This window comes from Zophobas morio, unplaced genomic scaffold (genome assembly GCF_036711695.1).
Source record: "Zophobas morio isolate AGI-343-1 ecotype UQ-CSIRO unplaced genomic scaffold, CSIRO_AGI_Zmor_V1 ptg000017l, whole genome shotgun sequence".
Lineage (NCBI taxonomy): Eukaryota > Metazoa > Arthropoda > Insecta > Coleoptera > Tenebrionidae > Zophobas > Zophobas morio.
In genome coordinates this window covers 12,400,034-12,416,997 of record NW_026972122.1, presented here as the reverse complement: position 1 = coordinate 12,416,997, position 16,964 = coordinate 12,400,034, and the positions used below count along the sequence as shown (strand labels likewise).

The window sequence follows — 16,964 nt, the reverse complement described above, 5'->3', positions numbered from 1 at the left end:
AACGACGCGTGCACGACGGTAACGACGCGTGCACGACGGTTTCGACTTCTGATGGTGACACGGTTTTTCGCTCGGGAGCGGCGATTCGAAAACCGGTACTAAGACGCGCAGACGACCCAAAAAGGTACTTACGGTGGTCGGAGGGGCGAACTGCACACTTCTCAAAAACTCTTCTTAATCACAAAACAGCCACAGCACTTCCTGACACCCTGAAGCTTCAGGCAAGACTTCCTTTCGCCGCGGCGGCGCGGAGATCGCGAATTTACCCCCGGCTCTCGCGGTACGCGGCACGGTTTCCGGCCCGCGAAAATTCGCTTCGTTACAATGTTTCCTTTTTTACGTCAAAAGTGTCGAAATTTGACAGAATATTGATGGTGGTATTACCTTATGAACTTCGTGATTCTTGTTGAGATGCTTGCTGTTGTTGAAGAGCTGATGTCATGCCTAGCATAGCGTTGATAAGTGTATTTAATTGATCAGCGGTCGTCAGTCGATCACCCACTGATCTATAAGAATCAGGAGTAGCCAGGACCCACAGTGTTATTAATAGTGCCTTTTCAAGATTAATTTGATTACGTCCCCCATATTCTTGGTTCCGTTTTCTAAACCTATGGTTTCCTGCTATATGATTAAGTACCACCTCAAATTGTTGAAGTGACACTCTGAAGCATGATTTAAAAGTTGAGGGGTTTTGTCAGGGAATAACAGCCTTGTAGTAATTTTCAATTTTTGTGTTCACCATTGCTCATTCTACGACAAAACGTAAATTCTTTATTATTATTGGTTGTTTTCTCAATATTACTTACATTTCAATCAATATCCTTATTAAGTCAGGTTTCATTAATACTGGAGAATCATAAAATAATACATCTAATGTATTTTTTTCCCGAGACATAGGGTAAGGTTGCCGATATCGCACCACTTTTTCGAATATCTCCATTTAAAAAAAACAATATTATTTTTGGTAACGTTACTAGTTCTAACACATTGCTCTATCTATATGGCATACAAAATAAAATTGTCGTACTTTTAAAACTGTATTAAATATTTTTTTGAAGACATTTTAGAAAGACTTGTATCTGGTGCGATTTAGGAACCTAGTTTCCCAAATCGCATCACGCGGTGCCTAAAATGCACCATCTTTAAATTGATGCAGAATAGAAGAGGAGTAGGTAGATAATTTTTTTGTTTTTTAATACAAACTCTTTAATAGAAAAACATTACAAATGAGGATTAAGATAAGCATAAATCACACACAAAGGATCGTTTGAAAGTCTCCCCCAAAAATCCTGCACAGCTCTCATGCGCCCATCTTGAACATTTTTGGCACAGAACCATGTCTTCGATGTTTGCCTCGCAGCAAAGAAAACAATACAGTTCGTTCTTATTGACTATTATCTTAAGATTTTTCTTGGAGTTTTGAAGGCCACTAGGCCCTGCTCGAGGTTCCACTTCTTCGGATTCAAAATTCTTTTTACGTTTGTTAATTTGGGTCGTTGAAAATACATTCTTCACTATTTTTCCAGCATTCGTGTTGTTCTTTTGCGCTTGAAACTGTTTTGAGGCTTCAAGTTGCTTCTTGTAGGGACTGACAGTTAAAAGCATTGCTTTTTGCGCTCCTTTGGTTCTTCGTGTTTGATATCGTTTGCTTCCCTTTGGTAGTGGACTTATTTTCTGTATGGGTATCACCAATAGATTGTAACCATCACTTAATGAGTTAGTATTCGCGGCAGGGCTTGATGCATCTTCGTCTATGTTATTTAAACTGGCATCAGATTTCTCAGTAGTTGGATCCACTTCATCTTCTGATGTATCTTCATCGGTATCGTTCTTAGGGGTTGCTTCACTTTCTTCGACAATCGGCTTCAAGTTCTCATTTGCTACAAAATCGGCCTCAGAAAAAACTGAGCGATCTACTGGCCAAATTCCAATGCGCCTAAATCCACTTGCAGCGTTTCCTACGGTTGCTGCTTTTTCATAAGCTTCCCCAATTAGAGCAGCTACTTCCAGTTGTGTTACTTTTCGTCCCGGATTAGTCCGCATCCATCTGATAATAGCCTCATCATAGAAGGTTTGCAAGAGTTTGAAGATGGCGACATCAAGTGGTTAAAGCCTGTGTGTCGTGTCCAGGTAACTGAAGTATTATGATTCCGTTTTCACGTGCCAAATAGATAGCATCTAAGTTTTTTGAGTGTGTCGTATGACCATCGAACACAAGCAATACTTTATGTTCCACGCTTGGCTTGACGTGGGATATATAGTGTCATAACCATTTACAAAATAGTTCGAAATTTATATAAACGGACTCGGATACCTCAACTAGGCTACCTGGTGGAGCACCATTAGCGAGTGCGGGATGCATTCGTTTTCTTTTAAAAATGAGCATAGGCGGCACAAAATGACCAGAAGCACTTCTACATGCAACAAACGTTGTATTTTTTAATTATTAATTTTAACCTTTATTACTGAAATAATGTAGTACTGCCGATTGCACCTCTGTATCCGTCTCAAACGTTTTCCCCGTAAGTCTTTTTTTAACTTAGAGAACAGATATTAACCCAGTAAACCTTTTTATGTGTCTGAAATGTGTCAAAAACAATCATTCAGAAACATGAAACGTTTCTCACAGAGCCTGGACACATTTCTGGAACATCCCGGCAACCAAAAATGTCCTACCCTTATTATGTTTCATTTGAAACGTTTCATGTGAAACCTCTTTGAAACATTTCATGTGAAACGTTTTTAAAACAGCTTTGAAACATCTTGTATAAAACATCTTTTTAGGTATCAAGAATGTTTCACCAAGAAATTAATACCTGTATATTTTTAATAGCTATGCTATAATTTAATACTAGACATATATACATATGTGTATGTGGATTATATTATCATATATACTTACCTACTGAAATTTGGTTTGAGGTTCGAAATACGGGCTTCTTTTATCACGACCTCAACAAAATATTATTTTTTAATATCTTTTAGTAGAATTCATTAAATCCACAAACATACATAAATAACTAAATAAAAAATTCTTTTAATAAATAAAATAAACACTGAATAATACTACTCAATTTTTTGGAATATGTATTTATTACATATATGATATGGTAATTTTAAACAAAAGTAACTTACAAAGTGCACAGTTAAAATAAAACAAAATACAAAAAATATAAAAAAATACTGACAGGAAGTTAAAGTTATACATACAACTATTTCTCAAGTTTTCTCGTGAAGCGAAGATTTGCTTGTCTCAGCCATGTAGAAACAGTTAATTCAAATATTTTGTCGGTTAATAACGGAAAATTTTTTCGAACTGCATCTAAAATGTACTTTAAATCAATAAAAATAATAAACACATACATATTATTACTTTTTAGTACATCCATAATGATCAAGTTAGACACTTGAAAATTATTTTTTCTACCCAGCCAAAAGCATTTACGAGCCAATTTATCATCAAATATGCGGCGCAAACCCCTTTTTATATTTTCTTTAGTGGAGTTGCCTCCACATAAGCGGAAAATGTTGTCCTAATTATTTGATTTAAATTTTAAATATATACGTATGAACACATTAGATATTGCATATTTACCAGTTCTTTTCTGGCGTCCTCGCCAGATTTTAATCTTTCTTCGTATTCACATAACAGCCGGTACTTTGTAAAAGGTTGTATACATGTATTACTAATACTGTCAGTATTATGTAATGGGGTATGTGTAGGATCATTACTAATTTTTTGTAATAATCTTTTCACCATAATTTCTACCCGAGTGGTTTTTCTTATAATTTCATTTAGTTTGTCTACAATTTGATCTACAAATATAATAGCTATGTGTGTAATTTTCAGTTTCAATTTTATTTAAACTTACCATCAACATTACATGGTTCAGTAATGATTAAGGAGTCTTGTGGAGAAGTATTAACTTCTGAACCCAACGATACTACAAAATTAAAAACTTAAAGTACGACGTTTTGATATTGTAATCTACGTACAGGTCGCAGGTGAATCATTATTATTACGTTCCAAGCTTCTTACTGATACTAAAACAGAACAACAAATATATAAATGAACGATTAGATGTACAAGGCCGGCGAATAAATTTCGGACTTCAAATTTACTGTCACGTCAAAATTTGCATGTAGTTAAATTAGACTCATGACAATGAAATGACATTAGTGTCCGAAATTTATTGATTGGCACCGTACTCTATTAGTCATCTATCGTACAAGTATCACCAGAAGTAGTGGCAATGTCACCATAGGATTTGGCAGATACTAAAATCATGAAACATAAAAAATTACACAACACACTTCGTTTTTAACATACAAATATCATTTAGGGATCGTGAAGGCACTGTCGTAGCTGGCGAAGGTGGTGCTGAAACACAAACGGTTTTTTCCACACAATATAAAAATTAAAGCGACATACTTAAACTTTATGTACTATTTTACCTTTAATAATTTTTGGCGGAGGTGGAATTTGATCATCTTCCTCTTCTTCTAGTACATCAGTTATAAAATCCTTAAGACAAATTGCCTTTCGTTTGCGTTTCTTGGAACGAACTTCTTCTCCCTCTGACTCAGTTACCTTTTCATTTTTTTTCTCAAAGGAAATAGCTTCCTTATATGATACTATAATTAAAATGTTAAAAACAGTACGTAACAACGCGAAAAAATATGCATACCGCTATTTTTAAGCATTACCCTTGCCGGCCAAACGTCCCATTGTTTTTTCTGGGGGAGTTGCATTTTTGATATGTTTTCGTATATTCCTCTTCGGCCAAAACGAAAATACTTCGTCGTTTTTGCTGAAGACCCAATTGTTGGGAATGCAGGATATTTCCCGATAATCGTCGTCCTTGGTGAATTCAACAACAGTCCACTGGAACGACAAATTAACGAGAGAGAACAAGCACTATTTTAGTGCTATAATGATTATTTCCATTTCTGATGAAACACCAATTGCTGTACGAATGATGTTTAAATATTATTAGTTGTAAGTAAATATCCCACAATCGTAGTTTTACTTCTGGGCTGATCTAAGTAGCAAATCAAATAAAAAGAAACGAAGACTAAAACGATAATTATAATGATAAGACTACTGTAAGTAGGAATTGTTAGCGTAAAAACTATTTCTTTCATCAGCATTATGAAATTTTAGCTGGTATTAAAAATGTAATTAATTTTATTTATGCCTTAAATAAACTTCGGCCAATATACTTTTTACAAATACTTAATAAATAACAGCAAAAGCATATATGGTTAACCGTAAAATCACAAAGACTTTACAACCTTAGTGATGCTGCTTAAAATTTTCTAAAATATTACAACAGTATGTTATAAATAGCTGCCCTAGTTTTTCGTGACACCAGTACAAATTTTAGTTCATAATTTTTTACTGCATACACACCAGTTTCGTCTTATACAAAATAAATTTATAATTAAAAGATAATTAGATTAACAAGTACGAACCTGATGAACGTGATTTATTGTTTCTCGTTATGCAATAGTGGTATAAAAACCAACGTTTCTTCATTGATGATATACTTCAGGCATTTTTGTTTAATATCGTCACACTGTATCTTACACAAATCTTGAGATAAATGGTTTTGTGTTGTTACTATATTAAAAAATTCTTGAGAATTGCAAGGTTCAGTGTACAATGATGATAGCGGATATAATTTTTTGCCATAAAGAAAAATGTTATTGTTGAAATTTTTAGCAATATACTTGACACAAAATATACTGTTATCACTTAAAAGGACAAAGTTATCTTTGTCATTTATTATAATTTGAAAATTTTTCAATTTTAATTTCTTAAAGCATGTAATATTTTCATTCAGTTGATTTTCTACTTCATATTCTAGTTGGGGATAACTGACACCAGTCTTCTCATTTAATTGTAGTCTTTCGGTCAGCCTGCAAACAATTTGTTGTAATGGTCGACGTGAAGTTTTGACCATTTTTTTAATATTGTATAAATAATTCTCATATTTGAAAGCGCTAAATTCATCCAAATTACCATGAAGCAAGCAGTCATTTGGCAAATGTATTAAATTGTGTACATTATAAGAAACAAATTCCTTCCCATATAATGCACCAAATTTTTTTACAAAATAACGTAATAAATCACAAGCTGAGTTGTTATATTTAAGATACAATTCAGGTGAACACAGAAAACGAATAGCCGTGTGTAACGACATGAAATGTAAAAATTTGTCTCGGGGTAAAACATCCTTTAATATTATTGGTCCTGTATACAGCAACAGTTGTCTAAATTCTGTTGCTTTAAAACGATCGACTTCAAGAAGACTTCTAGGAGTTCTTGCAAATTCTATAGGTATAACTTTTTTAAGCTTCAAGATGTTTTTAGATAAAATGGCCATTTTCGAGTCAGGAATTCTAACATCTTTTTTACCTTTCACCCAAAAAAGTACTAACCGTTTCATCACACCTAAGCACACAAGATGCATGTAGTCCAAACATACGTTACTAACAAGCCCTACGTTTAAATTTTCAAGTGGACTATTATACAAATGAAAATCATCATCTTCTTTGTTTTTGAAGGAATCATCTGTGCGCAACGGAGAAACCAAACTCTGAAAAGTTACTCTGCCATTTATGTACTCGCCTTGATCAATACATTTCGTACGACCATGGTAGCCTGTGTGACCCTTGACACCTAAAATGAATGCCTTGGCAGGAGCATCGCAGATAATCTTAGAAATCCTAGGAAAAATTTTTGTTTTGCCAACCTCTAAACCATTTAGCTCTAAAAATTTGAATTCTTGGACAAATTCATTTAAGAACTGACTAACATCGCTTGGTTTTTTCATACCGTGATATATTCCACAAATAAATGGAGGCGATAATCTTGACTCTATTGATAATAATATGGGCCAAAATTGACTAGTAGAGCTTTTAGTCAGTGGCAACCCATCTATGTTTAAACTGAGTTTTAAAATATCGTTCTCTTTTACTGTCTGGACATCAGTTAAATTATTATTTAAAATTCCACGCGCAACCCCGAAGTGATAATAATGTCCTTCAAGTACATCAATAATATTACATGATCTGGGCGTTTGCAATAGAGTTCTAGCGTTTTTGGGTAAATTGTAACCACCTTGTCTTAAAATTTGCAGCAAATCATTAATAGCTTGTTGAGAGAGCAATGTTCGGTATTGAAGTATCCAATTACGAATATCATTCACGAAAGTATTATTCGGGCGTTCATGAGCTGGATTTTCATGAGTGTCAAGAAATGGCAATTCATTATTAAGAGTAAAGTCAGATGTGAAGCTATTTATTTCTTGTGTTGATTTCTGCGGCGGCGAAAATCGCCGACGTTCACAATACGTGTCATCAACGGATGAGGCAACAGCAATACTGTAACAATTTGCCGATGGAATTTTTTTTGCGGGATCAAGATGATTACACAATTGCACGTTGAATTTATTTTGGTGTTTTACACTGCAAATTTGGCTACTTAATTTTAAATCAGTACTTGTACTCTTTGTGGATCCGTGGGTGTATGGCTTGCAAATATTGTTACGTACTAATCTTCGGAGATGCCGTTTACTGACCACAAGTTTATTTGTTCGATTAGAGAATAAGCTACTTACATGCCTTTCTTCAAGTAATTCTTTTTCCTCTTGCGACATGTTGTTCCGACATATATGTTGACGCTACAACTACGCAAATCACATATACATATGATGTACTAATAAAAATAGTACCTTTAATATACAGTAGGTTATTATACGTTAATACGATAAACTAATACCGATTCAAGAACCTTTACGGTACTTATTTTTTCACAAAACACGAACGTTTCGCGGGAATCCGTCGTTCTAGCACGATGCGCAATAACAAAATACTCCTCTGTCAAAATTGCAGTGCGCAAGCGCTCTGAAGAATGTTTTAAATGCGTCTCAAGAGGAACGTTTGAGAAACGTTTCAGCAAAAATGTGCCTGAAACGTTTCTATTTAGGTTGCACGTTTGTTTATGAAATGTTACACTGGAACGTTTCAAATTATACGCGTTTGGGATGTTTCGTAATGTTTCATAAATGTTTCGTGTTTACTGGGAATCGTTCGAAGCTAATCAGTACTCTAGGGTGGGTGATCAAGTTACTCGAAGTCACAGGCCCCTATAGCACCTTGAGTAAGATATGCGGTATGAACGGGTGCAATCGAACGCCTCTTGTTAATTTTCTCGGCCGTTTTTCCTGAATACGTTCTCGTAATTTATGCAGTAAAGAAGCGTAATATGTAGCGTTGACAGTGGTATTTCCTTCTTTAAAATCAATCAACAACATGCCTTCACAGTCCCAGAAAATTGTGGCCATGATTTTTTTTGAAGATTGGTTCATCTTCAAGGACTTTTTGCCCCATACGAAACAATTGTGATCATTTTTTTGCAGAATATGAAGGACAAGCTTCAGCAAACACAAAACCATTCTATCCTTAATATTCTTTGGAGCAATTCCTTATTTTGCTAAGAATTTTATTACCGCCCGATGTTCAATTTTAAACGGGTGTGATGACTAATGAGTCCATCATTTTCAGACTTTACTCCTCAAATGTGTCAAAACTAAAGGGCAGTGGGGCTTGAAATTTTGCACACATACCATGGGGACCCTCCAGTCTTTTATGAGTTGTACAAATTTCCCGACGAGCAATCGCAAATATATCAGGATGAGAATATTTGGCACTAACTTCGTATATTCCTAGTAAATAAGCACTTAAATCACTGGTTTATAGAAAAGTTTTATAGGAATTACCTTTCAAAGTTAGTTGTCTTTTCGCCATTATGCAGTAATTGTGAATAATTGAACGTATAGTTTCCAATGGGGAATTAAATCGCTTTTTGGTTTGTTGCGATATCGTTTTTTCACATGAGATGTAAATAATGGTGAATCACCTACTCTTACAGCATTGGCCTCTTTTGTAATTTTTCTATTACTAAATTCTCCAATACCTGTGGCTGCGATGACACAAGCTTTGAATTGGGTTAATGGAATTTGCACACCCTTCTCAGCTTCGTTTTTCATAAACTCAATTATTGCAATTATTTCTTTTACTTGACATCAAAATATGTGGCAACGCCGTGGGAATTAAAGTGTATCGAACAATCGCGAAGAGAATAAGTGACAAATTTTTTTGAAGTTCGAGCGCAAAAACTTTTAATTATTGAATATAATGAAAATAATGGAAATACAGAAAGACATCTGGGTCAAATTTGTGAAAAGTTAGCCAGATTCGACGTTTTCCACAACTTTTACAAAAAAAAGGCAGAAGAATTGTAGAAAACTGTTGCCCATGCACATCGTCATCATATAATCCTAAAAATAAGTATTAAAGTTTTATGAATTGTTATCTAGACCAGGGCTTCTTAAACGTTTTTCGTTCACGACCCCGTTTATGATTGCGAGTTTCCTGGGGACCCCATGTAAATATAAAAAAAGATAAATAAATATTTTTTGATGATTTATTTATTAGGTAACAATATACATAGACATATGAAAATATATAGTTTTAGAATGCGTTTAGAAACATACAAAAAGCTAAAATTAAAAATTGCACAAAAAGTTGTAAAATTGTATTTATTATAGTTACAAAAATTATGTGCCCTATTTTTCATCAAAACTGCATTTTTTTGCAATAATCGATGAGTGGTAAGTATTAAATTAAAATTAAAGGAAAAAATTTAATGAGATGGATGTGCCTGTTTTTTATTGCATAACAAATTAAATCTTGGTGGAATGTTTGACACTGCTGGACGTAACACCTCTTCAACATTTTTTAGCGATGAACGATATTGGGATTTAATATGTGTTAAAGCTGAGAAAGTAACTTCACATAAATACGTGGTGTTGAATGGCAGAACACCATAATTGTAGTTTTAAATTTGAGTCACTCGAAAGCTCAGCAAATTCCTCTTGAGCTTTAACTGGCAGGTGATCAATCTCACTTAAGCCAATCCAAAACGGCTTTTGAATCCAAGCCACCTTTTTGAAATCAATATTTACCTAATATAAAATATGTACGGAACTGTGTTTCTAGCGCTTTTAAGTGATCTACAATAATTTTTGCAATAAAAGTTTTGCAATGATTTTTCTCGATTGTAAAACTGTCGACACTGGAAAACATTTCGAAGGAATTTTTTTCTACCCTACTTTTCCAAATGTTGATCTTTTTAATAAAACTTTCAATTTTATCATTCGAAGTAAATATATCGCAATTTTTTCCTTAAAGAGACAAGTTGAGATCGTTTAATTTCGCAAAGATATCTGACAAATAACACAGTTTGGATAGCCATAAGTCATTTTGAAAAAAAGCAGCAAGTTCACATTTTCGTTCGGTTAAAAATATTTCGATTTCGTCCTTTAATAACAATAATCTTCTTAAACTTTGACCTCTTGACAACCATCTTACTTCTGCATGTAATAATAAAGTTGTGTAGTTGGAATCCGTATCCTTACAGAGATTTGAAAATAAGCGGCTGTTAAGGGCATGGCTCTTAATAAAATTTATGATCTTAACAGCATCCTGAAGCACATCATTCAATTCCGATGCTAATTTTTTTGCTGCAAGGGCCTCTCGGTGAATAAGGCAGTGAGTAAAAGTTATATGATCATATTGAGCAGCTTGAAAAAATGATTTAAAACCAATATTTTTGCCCGTCATCGATCTTGCACCATCTGTACACATTCCACAGCAATTTTTCCATTCTAAACCTTCAGTTTTTAAAAATTCGTCAACTTTACAATATATATCTTTCCCTGTAGTGTGGTCTTTCAAAGGACGACAAAATAACAATTCTTCCTCCACGCTTTCTTTATAAACGTATCTGACATATACTAGCAACTGAGCCAATTTAGTAATATCCGTTGTTTCGTCCAACTGAATTGAAAATTTTAGGCTTTCTTTAATTCTTGTAATAAGTTGCACTAATTGGTCCTTGTTAATATCAGAAATTCTCTTCGAGACAGTGTCGTTCGACAAAGGAATTTTTCGAATATCATCGCCATATTTACTTCCATGTAGTATTTCTACCATTTTAATAGCAGCAGGTAATACAAGATCTTCTCCAATGGTGAACGGCCTTTTATTTTTAGCAATACAGTAAGAAACTTCATATGACGCTAATAAACATTTTTCATTAACGGTCATAAATTTTTCAAAGGATTTTTTTCTTTATTTAAAGATTTATACAGTCTTTCAAAATATTCTTTTGGTTTATTGACATACGAAACATGCTTTGATTCAAGATGTCTTTTTAATTTTGATGGTTTCATACTCTCCGGAGCCAATAATTCATTGCAGATCAAACAAAGAGGTTGTTCATTACCCTTACAATTTTGAAATGTAAAGCCAAATTGAAGAAGACTCATCATATTTTCTTTTTCGCACATTAGATGCCTGTTTTTCAATACTTTGTCCTGCCTGAGGAGAGTTTGTAGCATTATCATCTGCGTCATTACAATTCTTATTTAAGTTCAGCCATTTATCCATGACCAAAAATTATTTTGATCCTAAAATCCAATAAATATATAAAAATAACATGTTGCATATAATAATTGATTCATTAATTACTGAATAAATAAAAAACACTAAAATCTCGTTACGGTGGAACACTGACAATTGACTACGACTACACTCGAAGAGCGTCAATACTACAGTAGTTTACAATCAGTGTTGCCACGCCGCTTTGCTTGCTATCGGTAGATTCCTTCGATAATTTTCGGTAAATTTCGGTATTTTTTCGGTAGATCGGCTTTTTGTGATAGAAAAGGTATTACACATAAGGACATAAGCAATACGTTTTTTTTTTGTCATATATTTTATTTTTAATAACAAAGCAATAGAAAACAAAAAATTAACACAGATAATGGAAAAATATACATTGTATACATAGTTATGATGAAGGAAGAAATATTTTGTTATTAATAAAAACACAATAAAACTATAAAAAAAATAAAAAAATTAACATAGTTATTGAAAAAAATATACATAATAATAAATTAATAAAATAAAATAAAAAATAAAAATATCAAAAAAATACTGATTAAGTAAGTGTAAAAAAAATTATTCAACATCTTCGGTTTGTATGTTTTTTAATGCTTTACTTGTCATTTTTGCAGTTAAATTGTCTTTTACCGGAAAATTATAGCAGGTATTTTTGTCGATTAACTGTTTGGTGTGGAGTAAAGCAGTGATGGTTTCTGAACTGAGTTTATTTCTTTGCTTCGTTTTTAACAAATTTACTGATGAAAAAATTCTTTCCACATTGGCCGATGAATGAGGTAAACTCAAAATATTCTCAACAAATTGAGACAGTTTTGGAAAGACAAGTGTTTCATCGCCTAGTGTTAATGTTTTAACATTTTGCCAAAAGACTTGCACATCCTCGCTGAAAGATTGAATTTCTGGATGATTTCTCAACAATCTCCATTCAGAATCCAGACTTTGAAGTTCGCAATGATTTATAAGATTAGGAAATAACAAAGCCACATCTGTAATGGTATTTATAGTCCCACTTTTAACAACCGTAGGATTCAAAAAAGAAAGTTTTTGAATAGGATTATTTTTAAGAGGAAACCTAGCAGTAATTTGACTGCAAGCTTCTATATAAAAATCCAAACAGCGTAATCGAAAAAATTGACTCTGTTCGTCTGTGAGATTCAATTGCGTCATCGAAGCAATGACTTTTGCACCAAAATACATATTTTCTATAGATAAATAATGCCTCGGATTTTTGAAATCAATATTTTCAACTGCCGTGGTTGTTATGTAATTTCTTTGAAGGAAGTTATCATAAATTGTTCTTAAAACAAGGCAAACATTATCATATAAAACATGCAGTTTTGGGGATTCAGATTGCATTTGTATATTTAAATTATTGAACAGGGGCAACACAAAATCTAAAAATTCTAAAAATAATTTTGAAACAGGATCATTTAATTTTTGTAATATATTGTTTGCGGCAAGAACATCATTATTGCTGACAGCATCGGTAAAATATAGTTTCAGAGCGCCGTATTGTTCCAAAATTCGGATTACGACAGACTGTACTGAAAGCCATCTGGTTTGTGCTGGATGTAGAATTTTGTGAATTTTAATATTACAAAATTCCTGAAATGCGCTGAATTCACAAACTCTTTTTGGACTAGAACTAAAATAATTGTAAATATCACGGCAAAGATCTTCGACGTACCTAGGCAATTTGTGACAGGCGTATGACGCGCATAAATGAAAGCTATGGCATATACATTTCATGATGAATAAATTAGGTAAATCACTTTTTAACAGTGTCATTAAAGAATGGTGACTTCCCATCATAACATTGGCTCCATCTGAAGCAAACCCTATCAAATTTCTTTTGTACGGAATATTATTCCTGTTAAACATTGATTATATAAAGTATCTGCATCAGCATCGCTTAATTTGATAAGACCAAGAAAACTATCTTGAATAACATTATTTTTTAAATACCTTACAACTAAACACAAATGTTTAATTGTACTTCGATCGGTTGATTCGTCCACGATTAACGAAAATTTTTTATTTCGTAAATCTTCACAAACCTGGTGAAACCCCTCGTTACCAGTTACGTACTTGACAATCGCCGTTGTTTTGGTTCTGCTGCATGCCAATCCTTGAGCAATTTTTGAGTCGGAACAAATGTTCTTAATTAATTTCGGCAGATGTTCCATGACCAAAAAAGGCAGGTTGTGCTCTGCTACGAACGCTGAGAGTCGTATTTCCCCTACTAACAAATAACAATAATATAATATACAAAATATAATAACAATAATAGATCAATAATTAAATTTAATTTTTAATTTTTAAAATACCAAAAAAACGTACCTTCTTTAATTGATGTCTCCAATTGTTTTTGACTGGATCCGGATGTAGCAAAAGTTTTCATCATTGAAACCTGTTTACTTGAAATTGTCTCCACTTTTTTTAAATGAAATTTTCCAGCACTGTGTTTCAATAAAGCGTCTTTACCACTAGAGATATTAATGTCTTTTCCACAAGGTTTACAAAATGCAAATTGCTGACCTTTTTTACTTTTAATTAGCCACCCTTTGAATTCTGGTAAGGCTTCCCATTCGTGTTTGTATGATTGTTCGTACTTTTTTTTCTTAGTTACACCGGTACTAGAACCTTCACCACCACTATCGTACTCTTTGTCACTCATTTTTGGATTTTTGTGATATATTATTAAAATTGTAACACCACTTCTTTAACAGTTCAACGAACGAATTGCAGAATGACGCCAAAATCTGTGCTCCCCCTATTTATAGCCTCGGGTGCTGAACTGTGTCGGGAATATACCGAATTTTGTCCAACTAATTAAAAAAAATCCCCTTTTAATTATTATTACGCGCTTAAAAAGAGTAGATATTTAAAGCTCTCTGTAAAAATGTATTTAGTGATTACGCTATTGCATAATAGAGGGAGCTAAACAAATCCGCAAAACTAAATTTATACTGAAAAAAAAAATAAGAAAGGAAATTATAAATAGTATATTACATACCGAGGCGGGAAGTGTTTCATTACCATCGAACGCCAGATTGTTCGACCGAGACGCGTAGCGTCGAGGTCAACAGCAGGCGTGAGACCGGAACGAAACACGTCGACCGAGTGTATGTATACTATTTTATTCACAATCATTATAAATAAAAATAAATGGAAATAAAAATTCACTTCACTCATTTTATAATTGGACAGCAGGCGTTCCATGTCAATGACATTATTATTTGTCAAGTTTTTTATTAAATTATTTGAGGCAAATACGCTAAATAAAATGTCTTCAGACTTGTTATGGGCACCTCTAGCTTTATTTAGGTTGTTTTCCAACGATACGCTGGGGTAGAAGTGGGTCTTTATGTAAGGAACAATTTATTTGAAAATCAAATAATACTACAGAAATCAAGCCTTCACTGGCGTGGAGGTTCGCAAAAAATTTGCCGACCTCCGACAAGGTTCGTAAAGATGACAAACAATTGCTCACTTTCAAACTTCAAAAAAGTTGGCAAATGACATATTACATACCGATTGTGAATAAAAAAAATTATTGAAAATTTATAAACACATTAAAAATAAAAATTTCTTAAATTATCGTAGACTTTTCGGTAGATTTGGTGTTTCAAAATCGGTAGATCTACCGAAAATTCGGTAGAAGTGGCAACACTGTTTACAATTTACATTACAGTCAGTGTTATTGAATCATTGTCTCGCTGCACGTGTGCGCGCGCATTCCAACCTTTGTTTGTGTGTAGGTGTGTGAGTGTAACTCTGCACAAATCATAGAAATAATATTATATGGAAGTAACTTAGAGAGAGATGCGCGTTGTCAACACAGTCGGACAGAGATGGGTTTCTTTGGGTGGCAACACATTGGCGCGAAACTGCCCGGCAATGTGTTTCTGGGAGGTTTCTTTCGTGTTCTCGCATGGTGTGTGAAGGTGTTTTGTTTGCAAAATTACGTTTAGTGAACTCAAGTTACAATTATTCAAATTAGTAGTGTTCTTAGGTTGCATTTTATCGAACTATTTCTTAAGTATGGTGAAATCGTGTTGTGCATATAACTGCACGGAACGTGCAAACGGAAGCAATTTTATTTCATTTCACAGGTAGTAATTACATGTTGTATACAAACGAAGGATTTCGCATAATATAAAAATTTTGTTAGATTCCCTAAACATCCCGAATTACGAAAAAAATGGATTATAGCTACAAAAAGGGAGGATTTTATACCTACTGAAAATACTCGTATTTGTGGAAAACATTTTCTAGGATCAGATTTCATAATCCATTTTGGTAAAAGACAATTGAAGAAAGATGTTATTCCCAGCGTCTTTAATTTTCCTGAACATTTATGCAAAAATAAAAAAAACAGAAGAATACTTAAGCGAAGGCGTTCATTTCCAACAAGGTACCTAAACACACTTTACTCATTAATCAATATTATTATTTTTTAACTCATTTTTGGTTATTGTGTTAGTTAATTGTACGTGAATTTAAAAAATTGATCTTGGTAGAAAATTCACACAATTTAATATGTTTAATTAAATTAGTCAAACTGTTAGTTTTTCCGAAAGTTTAATTACTTTTATCCTAAAAATTCAGATTTCCAAATGTTAGCTTGAAAAAACAATTATTGTACACTATTAGATTTCGGTAACTTGTAGAAGATTGTTGTATTAACTGAATTCGTAACGTATTGTAGATTCTGCACACATTTCATTTTATTAAAAGAGGATTTCCATCGCTTAACACGATTTCTGTTATTTTAGATTATATATAATTATAATGTAAGCTGTGAAAATATAGTTTTCATTAATAAACGTTTGTTATAATAATTTGTTTGAACAAATTCGGAAGAAAACGTATTAATTCCCGTGCAAATGAAGCGTTTCTTGCCACTCAGCACGTGACACCCAGTCAGCCGTCCTTTCCCCACTGACGCATAACCGGTCTAGCTATTTCTCTCTTATGTTGATTACACTCGCCTGCGTATGGAAACGTATACAAGGCCCCATCCACTCCTTTATTATATCAATGGCACAAATACACATCTAGATGTTATAAAATCGTGTATTTAAATATTTGACATTAAAATCTCTCGCGACCCCATATGGGGTCGCGACCCATAGTTTAAGAAGGCCTGATCTAGACGATTTCAGTACCATCACAAATATTAATTTCTCCCAAATCTTCAGGCGGAGGAATGTTATTTTCAAATGAATAAATTGTGCAAAACCACACAAGAGTTTATAATTTTTCCGGCTACTTCTGGTATATAATCTAACACTCGATCTTTTAAACAACACCTGATCATCCTTTCAATAAACCATTGAAAGAATGATTAAAAAGTTCTACCTAACTTTTTACTCTTCTATGTTGTACGTTAAAACGATACATAACGATGCGAGGGAGGTACAATG

General features: G+C 33.4%; 4 protein-coding genes across 7 annotated transcripts in view; 1 reads left to right on the top strand and 3 right to left on the bottom strand.

The window, feature by feature from the left end:
• Window positions 1–16,964, top strand: part of LOC135130432 (uncharacterized) — a 115,725-nt gene that overhangs the window by 73,348 nt on the left and 25,413 nt on the right. The window lies entirely within an intron of this gene.
• LOC135130444 (uncharacterized) lies at window positions 3,080–7,694 on the bottom strand. Its single transcript, XM_064057824.1, has 10 exons — window positions 7,626–7,694; window positions 4,689–4,885; window positions 4,456–4,635; window positions 4,331–4,381; window positions 4,231–4,278; window positions 3,997–4,044; window positions 3,873–3,944; window positions 3,596–3,816; window positions 3,374–3,533; window positions 3,080–3,322 (listed from the first exon to the last, which is right to left on the bottom strand). Exons 2-10 carry the CDS (start codon window positions 4,750–4,752, stop codon window positions 3,213–3,215), a joined length of 954 nt encoding a protein of 317 aa, XP_063913894.1. The 5' UTR covers window positions 4,753–4,885; window positions 7,626–7,694; the 3' UTR covers window positions 3,080–3,212.
• Window positions 4,882–7,844, bottom strand: LOC135130443 (uncharacterized). Of its 2 annotated transcripts, none has more exons than XM_064057822.1 (2): window positions 7,740–7,844; window positions 4,882–7,694 (listed from the first exon to the last, which is right to left on the bottom strand). In XM_064057822.1, the coding sequence occupies exon 2, from the start codon at window positions 7,662–7,664 to the stop codon at window positions 5,490–5,492; it is 2,175 nt and encodes a 724-aa protein (XP_063913892.1). In that variant the 5' UTR covers window positions 7,665–7,694; window positions 7,740–7,844; the 3' UTR covers window positions 4,882–5,489. The 2 variants fall into 2 exon arrangements, with proteins under 2 accessions (XP_063913892.1, XP_063913893.1); XM_064057823.1 differs by having other exon boundaries at window positions 4,882–7,688.
• LOC135129942 (protein FAM200A-like) lies at window positions 9,255–11,064 on the bottom strand. The gene is made up of 2 exons (XM_064057212.1): window positions 10,441–11,064; window positions 9,255–9,347 (listed from the first exon to the last, which is right to left on the bottom strand). Exons 1-2 carry the CDS (start codon window positions 11,062–11,064, stop codon window positions 9,255–9,257), a joined length of 717 nt encoding a protein of 238 aa, XP_063913282.1.

Coding starts and splice junctions, on each gene's coding strand:
- LOC135129942 (XM_064057212.1), bottom strand. CDS start 11,064: ATGGTAGAAATACTACATGGAAGTAAATATGGCGATGATATTCGAAAA. Junction 9,348..10,440: donor CTTTATTATTACATGCAGAA/GTAAGATGGTTG, acceptor ACTTATTTTTAG/GATTATATGATGACGATGTG.
- LOC135130444 (XM_064057824.1), bottom strand. CDS start 4,752: ATGCAACTCCCCCAGAAAAAACAATGGGACGTTTGGCCGGCAAGGGTA. Junction 4,279..4,330: donor ACGATCCCTAAATGATATTT/GTATGTTAAAAA, acceptor TCATGATTTTAG/TATCTGCCAAATCCTATGGT. Junction 3,817..3,872: donor TGAACCATGTAATGTTGATG/GTAAGTTTAAAT, acceptor TTATATTTGTAG/ATCAAATTGTAGACAAACTA.
- LOC135130443 (XM_064057822.1), bottom strand. CDS start 7,664: ATGTCGCAAGAGGAAAAAGAATTACTTGAAGAAAGGCATGTAAGTAGC.